This window comes from Heloderma suspectum, chromosome 5 (assembly GCF_057233095.1).
Source record: "Heloderma suspectum isolate Gila_16-S chromosome 5, 16-S_ref, whole genome shotgun sequence".
In the NCBI taxonomy this organism is placed as follows: domain Eukaryota; kingdom Metazoa; phylum Chordata; class Lepidosauria; order Squamata; family Helodermatidae; genus Heloderma; species Heloderma suspectum.
In genome coordinates this window covers 181,653,569-181,667,480 of record NC_139462.1, presented here as the reverse complement: position 1 = coordinate 181,667,480, position 13,912 = coordinate 181,653,569, and the positions used below count along the sequence as shown (strand labels likewise).

Sequence of the window (13,912 nt, the reverse complement as noted above, 5' to 3'; positions counted from 1 at the left end):
AATATACAGTGGAGGTGAGGAATAGATTTCAGGGATTAGACCTGATAGACAGAGGTCCTGAGGAACTATGGACGGAGGTCCGTAACATTGTTCAGGAGGCAGCAACTCAATCCCAAAGAAAAAGAAATGCAAGAAAGCCAAGTGGCTGTCTGATGAGGCTTTACAAGTAGCTCACGAAAGAAGGGAAGCGAAAAGCAAAGGAGAAAGGGGAAGATATACCCAACTGAATGCAGAGTTCCAGAGAATAGCAAGGAGAGACAAGAAGGCCTTCTTAAATGAACAATGCAAAGAAATCGAGGAAAACAACAGAATGGGAAAGACTAGAGATCTCTTCAAGAAAATTGGAGATCTCAAGGGAACGTTTTGTGCAAGGACGGGCATGATAAAGGACAAAGAAGGCAGGGACCTAACAGAAGCAGATGAGATTAAGAAGAGGTGGCAAGAATACACAGAAGAACTATACAGGAAAGATCTGAATGACCTCGATAGCCATGAGAGTGCGGTCACTGAACTTGAGCCGGACATCCTCGAGAGTGAAGTCAAGTGGGCCTTAGGAAGCATTAGTAACAACAAAGCTAGCGGAGATGACAGTATTCCAGCCGAGCTATTTAAAATCCTAAAAGATGATGCTGTTAAAGTGCTGCACTCAATATGCCAACAAATCTGGAACACTCAACAGTGGCCACAAGACTGGAAAAGGTCAGTTTACATTCCAATTCCAAAGAAGGGCAACGCCAAAGAGTGTTCAAACTACCGCACAATTGCGCTCATTTCACATGCCAGCAAGGTGATGCTCAAAATCCTACAAGCTAGACTTCAGCAGTATGCGAACCGAGAACTACCGGAAGTACAAGCTGGGTTTCGAAGAGGCAGAGGAACTAGAGATCAAATCGCCAACATTCGCTGCATCATGGAGAAAGCAAGAGAATTCCAGAAAAACGTCTATTTCTGCTTCATTGACTACGCTAAAGCCTTTGATTGTGTGGATCACAACAAACTGTGGCAAATTCTTAAAGTGATGGGAGTACCAGACCACCTTACCTGTCTCCTGAGAAACCTGTACGAGGGTCAAGAAGCAACAGTAAGAACCAGACATGGAACAACCGATTGGTTCAAAATTGGGAAAGGAGTACGACAAGGCTGCATATTGTCACCCTGCTTGTTTAACTTATATGCAGAGTACATCATGAGAAATGCCGGGTTGGATGAATCAGAGGTCGGAATTAAGATTGCCGGGAGAATTATCAACAACCTCCGATATGCAGACGATACCACCCTAATGGCAGAAAGCGAAGAGGATCTCAAGAGCCTCTTGTTGAGGGTGAAAGAGGAGAGTGCAAAAGCTGGTTTGAAACTCAACATTAAAAAAACTAAGATCATGTCATCTGGCCCTATCACTTCCTGGCATATAGATGGGGAAGAAATGGAAGCAGTGACAGATTTTACTTTCTTGGGCTCCAAGATCACTGCAGACGGTGACTGTAGCCATGAAATTAAAAGACGCTTGCTCCTTGGGAGGAAAGCTATGGCCAACCTAGACAGCATAGTAAGAAGCAGAGACATCACCTTGCCGACAAAGGTCCGTCTAATCAAAGCTATGGTTTTCCCAGTAGTAATGTATGGCTGTGAGAGCTGGACTATAAGGAAGGCTGAGCGCCGAAGAATTGATGCTTTCAAACTGTGGTGCTGGAGAAGACTCTTACGAGTCCCCTGGACTGCAAGGAGGTCAAATCAGTCCATCCTAAAGGAAATCAACCCTGACTGCTCATTGGAAGGACAGATACTAAAGCTGAAGCTCCAATATTTTGGCCACCTAATGCGAAGAGAAAACTCCCTGGAAAAGACCCTGATGCTGGGAAAGACTGAAGGCAAAAGGAGAAGGGGACGGCAAAGGATGAGATGGCTAGATAGCATCACGGATGCAATGAATATGAACTTGAGCACGCTCCGGGAGAGAGCGCAGGACAGGAAGGCCTGGCGTGCTATGGTCCATGGGGTCACGAAGAGTCGGACACGACTGAACAACAACAACAACAACAATAAACAGTATCTGTTAGGGTAGGGTCTGTTTTTCTTTGCCAGTGAACCTTTGTGCATTCCAAACTGTTGCACTTAAGTATGCTGGAATGTGGGAAGCACAACATAATAAAGGAGAAACACACTGTCTTTTCCTATTTCTAATATTTGCATATTAGAGATTTACTGGTGGTTACATATTACACTATTATGTAATAGTACAAGCCATTTATAATGCACAACTTTATGCAGTCCTAAGGTGGCTGATACAAATCTTGTCTATTACACTTATTTCTTTAATTACATTGTCAGTCTCATTTTGCAAATTTCAATTCTCCATGTAGGTTTGCCACTCAAGACATCAGCTACTTACTTTGCAATAGGCCATGAGATCCCAGGATTGTTGATTACTTTGGTATAGCCCAAACCTCTCTAGCTCTCAAGAAATGAGGTCTCAAGAGTGGAGAAAAAGCAATGTACCTAATGCCGTATTCTTTTGATAGTCCACAATAGACTCTGATATCAGAGTCCGTCTAACTGAAGCTATAAGCAGGGATTATTTTTTGGACTGTAAATTGTCTGGATTAGGTGGCAATGGTGTAAATAGCATTATTTACTTATATATTACTTTTGTATCCTACTTCTTTCTTCAAGAAGCACAAGATGGTATACATGAGCCTCCTTTCCATTTTTATCCTCACAACAACCCTGTAAGATAGGTCAGGCTGAGAATCAGTGACTGGCCCAAAGTCACCCAGTGGGCTTCAAAAACCTGAAAGTGGAAAGATGAAACAGCTTATTTGAAGGTTTTCTCCCTCAAACAAAACATGCCACCTGGGTTCAGATGACACGACAAGCTGCGCCCGGGTGGGTAATTAGGCAAATGCACCGGTATGTGCCACAGCTTAAACAAGCCACCATGGCTTGTTTAAGCCACAGTGGCAGTGAGAACTAGATCCTGTGTAGCATTTTCAGAGAACTGGAAGGGCTGCCGTGGGAAGGAGGCGCTGAGGAAGTCAATTTCCATTCAGAATAATTGATCCAGCATAAATCTGAATCCATTGCAAGGTGTCTTTATCAAAATGGTCTAATGGATCTCTCTCCCATACTGCATTTTTGTTTTAAACAAAGAGAACATGAGGAGTTTGGGTGCCTTTAAGCATAAAATGTGGTGCTTGGGATCAAGATTTTGAAGATATTTGTGGACAATTTAAATTTGCTAACAGTTTAAAACAATTCTTACCAGACAAATGTTGAAATGTACAGTAATTAAATCTCATCATTTGTCTGTGGAGGATGTTCTAAAAGCTAAGCATTATAGAATTTTGAAAAGGTCAAGGCAAGATATAAATTTAATTTTTTAATGTCTTTGAGGGGAAACTTGAGCAATTTATCCATTTAGGCACTGAGCATTGATGCTTTGATGTTTTTGTTGTCACGATTTGCTGTTCTTTTGACTGTGTCCCATCATGATTTCTGATAATGTATTCTATGGTAGCACAATCCTTGGAGTCTCTAAAGAGATTGTGTAGATCTTATTTGCAAAAGCCTTTATCTCTAACACAGATAATCTAGTGGTAATGAATCACATTTATTAAATAACTGGAATGCCTACAGATCAGGTTCTCTTTGAAACAGAATATTACATAGTACAATGAAGGAAAGCAAATTCTTATTTAACATGTAATAGTTGGCTTGTATTTTACACCCAAATTTGTCTAATTTGAATTCAGAATTAGTTGTCTTAGATCTTTAGTCTAATAATCTATTTTGTTGTTGAGCTCAATACAGTTTGTAAAAAAGATGCATTTAAATATTCATTTATTGAAATTGAAATACTCTGGCACCAACCACACTGCAATAGCTGCAGTTATTTTACTTGCTCTGTTCTGTCTCATCATGCAATATACAAGGCCTATAATTAAGTTTTTATTTGAACTGTTCGGAGACAAATACTGCCCCTGGGGGTGTAAAGTTCATGTCTAGAATGGTTTTATCATAAAAACTGATACATTTTGTAAATCAAGGCTAGGGAGTAAAACTTGCTTGCCAATGTATTTATTTTTCAAATGTAGCATTGACTTTTTAAATAAAACATCTTTCTGAATACAGCATAGAAGGTCCTTCCAACACTCTGATTCTATGATCTCCTTATAATTAATCACAAGCTAGTGGAACTGCATTATGATCTGAGTCCTACAATTAACTTAACTTTCAAATGAGTATCTGGTGATAAATATTTCTTCCATTATTTCTGAAAACCATCAGTGTATCTCAAATCAAACTAAAACTTTTGTCACTCTGTATTTTCCACTGAGATGATCTACAAAATATATCAATCAATACAAGCTGAAATGTCTCTGTAAATAAGACTCAGCACGTTATTCCATGACAATAAGAATTTATGTTTTATTGAAGGCCACATAAGAAAATATTTTTATTCGTTAGCACATTAGGCCATCTTGTCTCACACAGTGTTTTTAAAGGATTTTGTTGCTGCCAAAAAGCTTTCCTCTGAGACAGGGAAGTTAACAACAAGGAATCTTGTAGCACCTTAAAGACTGCCAGATTTATTATGGCATGGACTAGAATCCACTTTATCCATTGCATGGAATGTTATCCTCAGTTTGCAGGCATGTATATACATGGGTATACAGGGGGAAAATGTAAACAGTTGGGGCCCAATTGCTGTGAAATGAATAAACAAAGTACAGTCTGTGACAATTCTGTGTAAAGCTGAAGATAAGTAAAGTGATCATTCACTGCAGCAGTAATTGGTAATAACACAATCATCCTAGTTTGCTAAGTTAATTAATACCTTGGACAGAAAACCATTGTCTCAAACCATTTGCCTAAGCAAACAGAATCAAATGTCTTTCTGCATTTCACAGCCATTTTGTTCCCACAGTTTAAAATTTTTCCTCTATACCTGTGTGTGTACTCACGTGTGTGCACGTACACACACACACACCCCTACCTGCCAACTGAGGGTAACAACTGAGGATGGCAATCCAACCCTGGACATCACATGGCTGCAGCAGGTTGGGCCAGTGCTCCCGGTATGATTCTGTTGTAAAACACACACATACAGACACAGCACCGTAATTATTGATATCTCTAGGGACAGTATGTTGATTTTTCTTTTTGTGCTGATGAAGTCAGTGTTTTGTCATTCCAGTGCTATTACCAGTGAATTTGGTTTGTCCTTTTAGAAAGCTGTCTGATTCTTTAATTATACATTCCATTATGTTCCATAGGTTCCATGGGAAGATTTGCGTTATCTCTTTGGTGAGATTATGTATGGTGGACACATCACTGATGAGTGGGACCGCAGACTCTGCCAGATGTATTTAGAAGAATTTATGAGTCCTTCTCTGGTAATAATTTATAGATATGGGGGGAAATCATAAGCAGGAAATATTTATGAAACGTACCATAAAATTATAAATGATTTCCTCTTTAGCTTTAGTGGGAAGACCATAATAGTCTTCCTTTACATTGACTGTCCAAAAGTATATCTTTAGCTAGTTGTTAGATGCATACAATTACATATTCTTATATATTCTGATAGCATGGCTTTTGAAACAGAGCAGTTCTTTTTAAAATGTTGAAAATTTAAAGGCCTTACCCTATAGAACAGAACCTTTGGGGAACCTTTGGTCCTTCTGATTCTTAGACTACAACTCCCATAATCTCAACATTGGCCATACTGGCTGGGACTTCTGGGATTTGAAGTCCAAACCAGCTAGAGGACCAAAGTTTCCTATCCCTGCTATAGGAAGTATATTTCTGGAAGTTAATTGGCAGCCCGTGTAATTGAGCAAGAAAGAATAGGTATAGATTATCTCACTGACAGATGGGCAGCAGCACTCTGCATTAGCAGCAGTTTTCAAAACCTTCAGGGAAGCTCCATGGAGAGTGTACTATAGGTTACCAGTGCATGGCTGGCAGTGGTCATTTCCTTATCAAGGAAAGGATACAGCAGACATATCAGATGTAATTTTACAACACGTTTTGTTCATGGGTACCACATGTACATCCAGATGGAGTTCTGATCTGGTCTCCAGTACTGGTCCAGGGAACCACACAAGACTCTCAACTGGCACAAATCTCTTCCTAGCCGATCTGCATGGGAGGCAGATCCCTTCTCCCTTCCAAGCCATGATATTATTGTCCCTGTTGTCCCCTTCTGAGCAGTTTGACCATGGGGAATGTATCTACCCAGGGTGGCAGGCACTGTTTCTTGTAAGGAGATGGGATTCTGGTTATTGATGGGAAGTAAGAAGCAGAAAGCAGCACTCTCACTGCTTTTTGGCCTGGCCAACACTTCCTGAGTGAGGAGCTCACAGAATGGCATTGCCTAGGCCAAAAGCAGTGCGCAGTGCCAGATTCCAAAAGCCACCAACTGGCAAAACCTGTATTACAGCATTAATTTCCTTTTGGTGTGGGTTGTTGTGTTGTATGAACCCAGCCACGCTGGCATACCAGGTTGGTTAATCACAAACAACCCACGAAGAGAACCCATGGTTTGTTACTGGGTTGTGAACTGTGGGTTGTTCATGGTTAATGGGCCAGTTTGCATGATCACTGTGGGTTAAACAAGCCTAATCACCTGCCCAAGTGTGGCTTGTTGTGTCATCTAAACCGGGGCAGCATGTTTGCTTGGAGGGGGAAACAACCCTCAAATAACCCGTGGGCTGTTGTTAGATTATTTGAGGGTTGTTTCCCACTCCAAGAAGCTATGCCACCTGGGTTTGGCTGACATAATAAGCTCTGCCTGGGTAGGTGATTAAGCAAATGGCACCCAGCACACACTGCAACTTAAACAAGCCACCATGGTTTGTTCAACCCATGGTGGTCATGCAAACCATGTCAGTGTAAGTAATTATCGACTGTCTGGAATAATATTGTGAATTTGTACAATGGGAATATGTATAAAAGATGACATTGTATTATTAATGGTAATAATGGATACTTATTGAATGAAGACAGACTGGACTAGAATGCAACCTGAGTAAACTACCTTTTCCAAAAGTTAGCCATTTATTTTGAGGGGGTAGGGTATGGCAAGTATAGCACGAAAAGTTCATTTATGGTACGGAACACAGATAGCCTTGAGGCCATTCCATCTTCACTGGTTCATGCTGTAGTTGGAAGTAAGTGCTGTGGTTTGAAGTGGAGTGAGTTTGCTTGCATCTATTCATTCCTTAATGAGTAGGTTTTCATATGTCACAAAGCCGCATTCAGTTTAACACAATTGGAAGTCAATTGGAAGGCCCAGGAGTGAGTTACCATGGAGATGGGAAGGATAAACACTACTGTACTTCTGACCTCCACAGAAGCTGACTTTTCTAAATGACAGCTGAGGTCAAGGGGGAAGTGTGGGGAGCTTATTCCATTGGTACCTCCTCTACATGTAGCCTATGGCTAAGTATTACTATTTCTAGACTAGGCAGTCCATTAACCTTCACAAGTCTGAACTTCCATTCAAATATGTGTCAAATATAGGTACGAAACCTGCAAGAAATGGCTGGAATTAGATGCCCTTTGTTAACAAACCCTGAGTGCAGGTCTGCTTAAGTATTCAGAAACAAAATAATGCATTTCAGTTTAATTGGACAATGGTCTCTCCCTAAGTACACCAAAGGAAACAAAAAATTCCTTCAGAGAATGACAGACAGGTAAACAAAGGTCAACAGATAAACCACAATTATCTCATCTTATGCCTAGCTGAGATCTGGCTTGTCTTGAATGCATTTGCATTGGTTATAGGTTAAAGTTGCATTTAGTCATGAAGTAATCAATAAAGCATGGTAGTGTGTAGCACTGAAATTTTCAACACGGTATATGTGGGGGTTTAGACATATTTTTTGCCAAAGGAAAAACCTACTTTAATTATTGCTAAGCCACCTGCTTGGATGGAAAGATTGGGTAAAAATATTTTAATAAATAAAATATAAGCCATTATCAGCAGCATCTTAGTTAAGGCAAACACTGTGGGGGTGTTTGGACGATCGCATAGGGAGAAGATGCCATTCTGGCTTCTCGCCCGGCCTCCGCACATGCTGTGTGCACTACTGCCATTTACATAATTACCTGCGCTGCGGTGCAGGTTGGCGTGTCATCCCAACCTGGTGCGTGGAGCAGCGTGGCTGGCTTTGTACCCACCCTACAACCTCTACTGCATGTCATGGGTTGTAGGATGGGTATGAAGCCATCCCGACCGTGCATCAGGTTCAGATGACATACCAACATGCACTGCAACCCGGGTAATTATGTAAAGGGCAGTTGCGCACTCAGCACATGCGGGGGTGCGGGGAGAAGCCACAGTGGCTTCTTCTCCCTATGAGAACATCCAGACCCAGTCTGTGTGTTTACAGAAACGGAACTGACGATAAAGAACACATAATTCTATTAATAAAAAATATAATAAAAAATATAGATACAATACAGAAGGAATCCCTACTGGAAGTAAAGAAAGTCTTTAACTGACTTTGTTACTTATCAGTTTTATAATCCCACCACCTCCACCCTTTGCAGCTCTACTAGAAGAAAGGTAATTACTGCCCTCCTTTTAGGAATGAGAAACCAGTACTGAGAAAGTGTTACTTATACGAGGCCAGTCAGTAAAGGCAGCTGCAGGTGTTATGAAAATATTGGTGTTTCCCCATAGCAAGCACACAACATGTAGGTGTCATATGCACATGCATATTTAAACACCTATGAGCATGTCTTTATGAAACCTGATTGGGCTCAGCTTCCCAGATGCAATTCCATAGATGTTTAAAAGATGCATGTGTTGTTGTTGTTGATCAGTCGTTCAGTCGTGTCCGACTCTTCGTGACCCCATGGACCATAGCACGCCAGGCCTTCCTGTCCTCCACTCTCTCCCGGAGCGTGCTCAAGTCCATATTCATTGCATCAGTGATGCTATCTAGCCATCTCATCCTCTGCCATCCCCTTCTCCTTTTGCCTTCAGTCTTTCCCAGCATCAGGATCTTTTCCAGAGAGTTTTCTCTTCGCATTAGGTGGCCAAAATATTTCAGCTTCAGTATCTGTCCTTCCAATGAGCACTCAGGGTTGATTTCCTTTAGGATGGACTGATTGGACCTCCTTGCAGTCCAGGGGACTCGTAAGAGTCTTCTCCAGCACCACAGTTCGAAAACATCAATTCGGCGCTCAGCCTTCCTTATAGTCCAGCTCTCACAGCCATACGTTACTACTGGGAAAACCATAGCTTTGATTATGCGGACCTTTGTCGGCAAGGTGATGTCTCTGCTTCTTACTATGCTGTCTAGGTTTGCCATAGATTTCCTCCCAAGGAACAAGCGTCTTTTAATTTCATGGCTACAGTCACCGTCTGCGGTGATCTTGGAGCCCAAGAAAATAAAATCTGTCACTGCTTCCATTTCTTCCCCTTTCATATGCCAGGAAGTGATGGGGCCAGATGCCATGATCTTAGTTTTGTTAATGTTGAGTTTCAAACCAGCTTTTGCACTCTCCTCTTTCACCCTCAACAAGAGGCTCTTTAGATCCTCTTCGCTTTCTGCCATTAGGGTGGTATCGTCTGCATATTGGAGGTTGTTGATAACTCTCCCAGCTATCTTAATTCTGACCTGTGATTCATCCAACCCAGAATTTCTCATGACGTACTCTGCATATAAGTTAAATAAGCGGGGCGACAATATGCAGCCTTGTCGTACTCCTTTCCCAATTTTGAACCAATCGGTTGTTCCATGTCCGGTTCTTACTGTTGCTTCTTGACCCTCGTACAGGTTTCTCAGGAGACAGGTAAGGTGGTCTGGTACTCCCATCTCTTTCAGAATTTGCCACAGTTTGTTGTGATCCACACAATCAAAGGCTTTAGCGTAGTCAATGAAGCAGAAATAGACGTTTTTCTGGAATTCTCTTGCTTTCTCCATGATGCAGCGAAAGTTGGCGATTTGATCTCTAGTTCCTCTGTCTCTTCGAAACCCAGCTTGTACTTCCGGTAGTTCTCGGTTCACATACTGCTGAAGCCTTGCTTGTAGGATTTTGAGCATCACCTTGCTGGCATGTGAAATGAGCACAGTTGTACGGTAGTTTGAACACTCTTTGGCGTTGCCCTTCTTTGGAATTGGAATGTAAACTGACCTTTTCCAGTCTTGTGACCACTGTTGAGAGTTCCAAATTTGTTGGCATATTGAGTACAGCACTTTAACAGCATCATCTTTTAGGATTTTAAATAGCTCAGCTGGAAGACTGTCATCTCCGCTAGCTTTGTTGTTACTAATGCTTCCTAAGGCCCACTTGACTTCACTCTCGAGGATGCCCGGCTCAAGTTCAGTGACCGCACTATCATGGCTATCAGGGACATTCAGATCTTTCCTGTATAGTTCTTCTGTGTATTCTTGCCACCTCTTCTTAATCTCAGCTGCTTCTGTTAGGTCCCTGCCTTCTTTGTCCTTTATCATGCCCGTCTTCGCACAAAACGTTACCTTGAGATGTCCAATTTTCTTGAAGAGATCTCTAGTCTTTCCCATTCTGTTGTTTTCCTCGATTTCTTTGCATTGTTCATGTAAGAAGGCCTTCTTATCTCTCCTTGCTATTCTCTGGAACTCTGCATTCAGTTGGATATACCTTCCCCTTTCTCCATTGCTTTTCACTTCCCTTCTTTCCTCAGCTACTTGTAACGCCTCATCAGACAGCCACTTTGCTTTCTTGCATTTCTTTTTCTTTGGGACGGATTTAGTTGCTGCCTCCTGAACAGTGTTACGGACCTCCGTCCATAGTTCCTCAGGCACTCTGTCTATCAGGTCTAATCCCTTAAATCTATTCCTCACCCCCACTGTATATTCATAAGGGATATGATTTAGGTCATACCGGAATGGTTTAGTGGTTTTCCCTATGTTCTTCAATTTAAGCCGAAATTTTGCAACAAGAAGCTCATGATCTGAGCCACAGTCAGCTCCAGGTCTCGTTTTTACTGACTGTATAGAGCTTCTCCATCTTTGGCTGCAAAGGACATAATCAATCTGATTTCGATATTGACCATGTGGTGATGTCCCTGTGTAGAGTCGTCTCTTGTGCTGTTGGAAAAGAGTGTTTGCTATGATCAGCGTGTTCTCTTGGCAAAACTCTATTAGCCTTTGTCCTGCTTCATTTTGTACACCAAGGCCATGCTTTTCTGTTATCCCGGTGATTTCTTGACTTCCTGCTTTAGCATTCCAATCCCCTATGATGAAGAGGACATCTTTTTTTGGTGTTAGTTCTAGAAGGTGTTGTAGGTCTTCATAGAACCGATCAACCTCAGCTTCTTCGGCCTCAGTGGTTGGGGCATAGACTTGAATTACTGTGATGTTGAATGGTTTGCCTTGGATTCGTACTGAGATCATTCTAGCGTTTTTGAGATTGTACCCCAGTACTGCTTTTCCCACCCTTTTGTTGACTATGAGTGCTACTCCATTTCTTCTCAGGGATTCTTGCCCACAGTAGTAGATATGATGGTCACCTGAATTAAATTCGCCCATGCCTATCCATTTTAGTTCGCTGATTCCCAAGATGTCGATGTTCAATCTTGCCATCTCATGTTTGACCACCTCCGGCTTACCTTGATTCATTGATCTGACATTCCAGGTTCCTAAACAATATTGTTCTTTACAGCATCGGATTTTCTTTTCACCACCAGACACATCCACAGCTGAGTGTCCTTTCGGCTTTGGCCCAGCCACTTCACTCTTTCTGGTGCTACTTGGAAATTCCCTCTGCTCTTCCCCAGTAGTATATAGGACACCTTCTGACCTGAGGGGCTCATCTTCCGGCGTCATATCTTTTAGCCTTGTGATACGTTCCATGGGGATTTCTTGGCAAGAATCCTGGAGTGGGTTGCCATTTCCTTCTCCAGTGGACCACATTTTGTCAGAACTCTCTGCCATGACCTGTCCGTCTTGGGTGGCCCTGCACGGCATAGCTTACGGCTTCACTGAGTTATGCAAGCCCCTTCGTCACAACAAGGCAGTGATCCATAAAGGGGAAAAGATGCATGTACCCAGCCATGATAACATGTGGAACTGTCTATGGCAGAAATGGGTTTGGAGACTTCTAAAAGTGCTTGTTTTGAACCATGTTTCCTTCATCTGCTTTAATTCAATCTCTCCATTACTGAGCTCAGGTGATTGGGTGGCAACAGGATTGGAGTCAAAACAAGGCTGCTGAGAAACAAGATGGGAGGTATCACCATGCTCATGGGTACCCCAATTTATACAGAAGTATAACCAAAGGGTCAACCCTATCTGCCCACTGTCCAAAATAGTCCAATGAGGACTAAGCATGCTCAGTGGCCTTTGGGAGACATAGAATGCTGAATGTCAGTTGGGAAAAAAAAACTGAAAAGGGGTGGGGGAATAACTGGCTTGAGCCCCGTACAGCTTGTAGTATCCCGGAGGGGGTCATGGCTGGCTCAAACCCTGAGCACTACAGTTCATGGCCCTCTCCCACCTTTCCTGCAAGAATCTGCAGGTCTCATGTGTGATACTTCTCTTATACCTAGCAGCCTGTACATCAGAGTGTTTGTTGAGGAATGGTCTCCTACATCAGGGGTGGGCTGAAAGTAGATCTCCAGATGTTGTGGACTTCAACTCCCAGCATTCCTGACCATTGGTGTGCTGACAGGGGCTTCTGGGAGTTGAAGCAAAACATCTGGAGATCTGCCTTGTCTAGATGCTTGTAGGTGAGATATGGAAGTGCTTCTGCCTACCCTGAATGGAAAAGCATTTTGCAGTTCACCTATCATAGGGAGAATTGATATGTTCCTTGTGGAATGGGGCTGGAATGTGCCTTTTATTTCTTAAATTTATTTCTTATGCAATCAAAGGTATGTCAGTGGGATGCCTGCCCATGAAGGTCCTTATGAAAAGCTTTACCTTGAACACTATCTAGGGAAAGGGAATAGAATAAAATGTGATCCCCACCAACACAAAAACATCACATGTAACTACTACAGCAACTAAATCCTACACCAGTCTTCCCCAACCTGGCACTGTCCAGATGTGTTGACTGCAATTCCCATGATCCCTAGCCAGCCAGACCATGTTAGCTGGGGATGATGGTGGCTGTATCTGAAAATATCTGGAGGTCACCAGGTTGAGGAAGGCTGCCTTACACTACTTAAATTCATCTTAAGCTTTTAGAAGTCAGTATTTCAGCCTTTGAATAAACTTTGCCTGAAAGGTAGAAAATGAATTAAATACTGAACATAATTATTCTTTTTCTAACTACAGCTTGAAGGTGACTTTGCTTTGGCTCCAGGTTTCCTTGCTCCTCCCAATTTGGATTATTCCGGGTATCACAAGTACATAGATGAAATCCTGCCACTTGAAAGCCCTGTACTATATGGTCTCCACCCTAACGCCGAGATAGATTTCTTGACAGTTCTGTCTGATAACCTTTTCAAAACTCTCTGGGAAATGCAACCTAGAAATTTGATTGCTGGAGAGGAAGCAGGACAGTCAGCAGAAGAAAAGGTGAGATTCCAGTGTTCTGCATAATCTTAGTTCCATAAACTCATCTCCCTTAATATATTGTTAACCATAATAGGGGATTTAAATGGATCTCTGAGTAAAAGCTCTTCCACCTATGATCATAAATAATATATGGTAATCTCAAAAACATTTTGGCTGCTAGGTAGGTCCAACAGCTTCTTTAGTTTGACATATACCAGTGCCGCATTGCAGGAAGAGTAGTGGACATGAGTGATGAGTAAATGAAAAAACAAATTTGAAAACCAGAGTTTTGCATACCTGGCCTTATATCCCTGAGATTACAAATCAGTCTAACTCAGTATGTCTCAAGGTTTTTTAAATTCTAACCTTTACCTTTAAACTTTAACTTCTTGACTCTCTTCACTCCAGCACCAACA

General features: G+C 42.0%; 1 protein-coding gene across 1 annotated transcript in view; it reads left to right on the top strand.

Annotated features, from left to right (window-relative positions):
- The window catches only part of DNAH11 (dynein axonemal heavy chain 11), a 231,691-nt gene that overhangs the window by 213,303 nt on the left and 4,476 nt on the right, over positions 1 to 13,912 (top strand). The window contains exons 76-77 of the mRNA XM_084858589.1: positions 5,274 to 5,393; positions 13,275 to 13,517. Of these exons, the coding sequence (XP_084714715.1) occupies positions 5,274 to 5,393; positions 13,275 to 13,517 (363 nt within the window). The remainder of the gene's footprint in view (positions 1 to 5,273; positions 5,394 to 13,274; positions 13,518 to 13,912) is intronic.